The sequence below is a fragment of the Benincasa hispida genome, chromosome 6, assembly GCF_027475165.1.
Source record: "Benincasa hispida cultivar pf3 chromosome 6, pf3_genome.v1.1, whole genome shotgun sequence".
Lineage (NCBI taxonomy): Eukaryota > Viridiplantae > Streptophyta > Magnoliopsida > Cucurbitales > Cucurbitaceae > Benincasa > Benincasa hispida.
The window spans coordinates 9,041,328-9,044,269 of record NC_143483.1 but is presented as its reverse complement, the minus strand read 5'-3'; the positions used below and the strand labels follow the sequence as shown (position 1 = coordinate 9,044,269).

At 38.4% G+C, this 2,942-nt stretch overlaps 1 protein-coding gene across 1 annotated transcript; it reads right to left on the bottom strand.

Moving 5' to 3' along the window:
- Positions 1 to 220: 220 nt before the first annotated feature.
- LOC120080551 (zinc-finger homeodomain protein 10-like) lies at positions 221 to 1,731 on the bottom strand. The gene has a single exon (XM_039035248.2). It carries the CDS (start codon positions 1,473 to 1,475, stop codon positions 600 to 602), a length of 876 nt encoding a protein of 291 aa, XP_038891176.1. The 5' UTR covers positions 1,476 to 1,731; the 3' UTR covers positions 221 to 599.
- Positions 1,732 to 2,942: the final 1,211 nt, after the last annotated feature.

Genomic DNA, 2,942 nt, shown 5'->3' with positions numbered 1-2,942 from the left:
CCTCTTTAATTAAATAAAATTATACAATAATCACACATTAATGTAATACAAATTTTGGATAAATGTGCAGAAAATCTAATGTTCTAGGCAATATTCTACTTTCTGCTGCTTTCCCCGAGACAGAAGATAAGGGGAAAATCTTTTGGTGTTTGTGATTAGACGTTAGATTCATGAATTTCACAGTCCAAAGTGGAAGAGAGAGAGAGAGAGAGAGATTAGATTAGATTAAATTAGATTTATTTATTCCAAATCTCCAAAGAATAACATCAACCCGCGTAATCTTAATCTTAATCCATTTAACCCAAAATTCATAAAGTAATTAATAGAGATGAGGAAAGAAATTAAGAGAAGTAATCAATAAGGATTAATGATTAATGCTTTCCTTTCTCCTCTCTCCTCTGTTCTTAATTAATAATTTCATGTTATAGAAACCTCCAAAGAGGGTTATGATCTTCTCACTGGTCATCTCTTAATTCAACACTAAACTAAAAATTAAAAGTTTCAAAAAAAAAAAAAAAAACAGAACTACCTAGCTTGGATTTCCGTATCAGGGGATGATCATGGAGTTTTTATTAATTAATTACTTGGGGAGTGGTAGATCAAGAAGAAGAAGATGACCCATTTGAGCCAATATGCATATGTAAGCCCCCATCTGGTTCATTGACGGCGGCGGTGGTGGCGGTGATGCCATTGGAGTCGGGCTTTTTTCCCATGGTGTTCTTGTTGTTATGCATCCATACTTTGAGAACTCCTCTTTCAACTCCTACTTGATTACAAAAATCTCGAACCAAATCTTCATCTCTTTTCTGCATTTTCCATCCAACTCGTTCTGCGAAATCCAGCATTTTTTCCTTCTGTTCGTTACTGAATTTCGTCCGAAACCGTTTGCGGGCATTCGGACTCACCGTCAGAACAGAATTATTCCCCTGTATATTATTTTCCGGCGGACGACCCGACAACCCAGCCGAAAGCGCCAGTAGCATATGCGGCGCAGATGGGTAATACGACGACGAGATCGGCGGAGGAGATGCAGAATTCGGGCTTCGATTCCCCGGTGGCGGTGGAGGGTGATGACGGTGGTGAGGCTGATACTCGATGACATGAGTCGGCGCGGTATTTATAGCTAAAGTTGAAATTGGATCTTCGGGGTCACGGCGGTGGAAATTCCGGTGACAACCGCATGCGGCGCATTTAAGGGAAGTGGGATCAGTGGGGGTAGCAGAAGGGGAAGGCATAAATTCGCCACATCCATCCAAAGCGTGAGCTCCTAAACTGGCGGCGTGATTTTTAAGACATTCTTTATAAGAAACAGCCACCGTCGGTTGCCGGTGGTGGTGGCGCTTGAGAACGCCGTTGGTGAAGGGGAGAGATTTGACGGAGGAGGGCGGAATGTTTGTCGGAGTATCGGAGTCGGCGTCGGGAGATTTGGTGTTGTTATTACTACTAGTAGTGATGGGAGCTGGGGCTAAATCCATGGCTATCTATCTATCTCTCAAACCACACAAAAAAAAGAACCCCTCTCTAAACATTAACAATTAAACAAGCAGAACTACAAATAAAATTGAGCATAACATTAACCTCTGTGTAAAAAAATTAAGATCCTTACCCATAACAAATGATGAAGAAGAAGAAGAAGGAAGAAGAAGAAAGGAAAGAGAAATGAGAGAAAACTAAAGGGTGTTGTTGATAATAAAAATCAGAGTATTTTGATTTTTGTGGTTGTCCTTTGTTAACCCAATTCTTCATTTTTTAACCCTAGTTATAATCTCTGGTTAAGTTGGGTGGACCCACTTTGAGAATAGTTGTTGCATGTGTAATAAATATACCTCAACACAACCACTCACTAAGTAGAAACTAGCAAGTAATTTTATTTTTTTTAAAAAAATTAAATGGGCCTTTTTGATTGAGGGTCTTGGGACAATTATGACTCGGTCAGGGAGTGAGTTGACCCGGGGAATTATATAATTATATTTATTTAAAAGAAAAAAAAAAGGGAAAAGAGAATTTAAATTTACACTATAGCTGATGGAGGACCAGAGACAATACACTGCAAAGCCATGTTAAAAAAAATTTTTGCCAACTTGCAGTAAGGACTGGACCGCTTTTAAAGTTGCTTTTTTTTATTATTTTATTTTTATTATTATTTTGTAATTTTGATATTGCCAGCCCTATTGTGTTCTAGTTTTGGATTGACATAAAATGTAGTGTAATGACGAAGATGGTGTTGGATTCGGAATTTAGGGGGACAAATGGTGGAGGGTAGATTTGTCTTTTTAAGGGAGTGGATTGGATTTAATGAAACCCAGTTGGATATTACGGCTGGAAGTGGAAGGTATTTATGTCGGCTTGAAAGGAATTTTAGGACGTTGAAACTTGAATCGGGGGTTTTGTCTAAACAAAAACCCACATTTTAATGTCTTTTATTAAACGACACCGCTTTGAGTTTCTATGGCACGCTTCAACCCTTTTCAAGTTTTTAATTTAAAAAATAAATCATTAAAAAAAACAAAGTATTAGATAATCACTTAAAATAGTTTTTAAAGTGTGTTTTCAACTATTCTTATCAAAAATGACTAAATAAAAAATTAGTTTTTTTCAAAACACTTTTTTTCTCAAAGATTCAAGTCGGTTCAGTGAGGGCGACCGTTCCTCTCCTTTCAGTCGAGCTGCTTCGCCTTTTTCTACATATGCGGTGGCGGGCGGAGCACTCTAGATGACCGGCGGCGGGTTACCATAGAAGAGGGGATAGGCATCCTTAGACGAAAGAGTGGTCTTTCAGGATTGGAAATCCTTTGATAACACGGATTCCTATTTCTCAATGCCTTTCTTTCTCTGAAAAATTTCCTGTTTTTTCTGATCAGTAAAGGGGGCACTAAATCAGCATAAGGAGAACGAATTGTACGTGAAGAAGGAGAATTCTCTTTCAGATCCCCCAAAAATGC

Bases quoted from the DNA above. Each gene is read 5' to 3' on its own strand.
- LOC120080551 (XM_039035248.2), bottom strand. From the start codon at position 1,475: ATGGATTTAGCCCCAGCTCCCATCACTACTAGTAGTAATAACAACACC.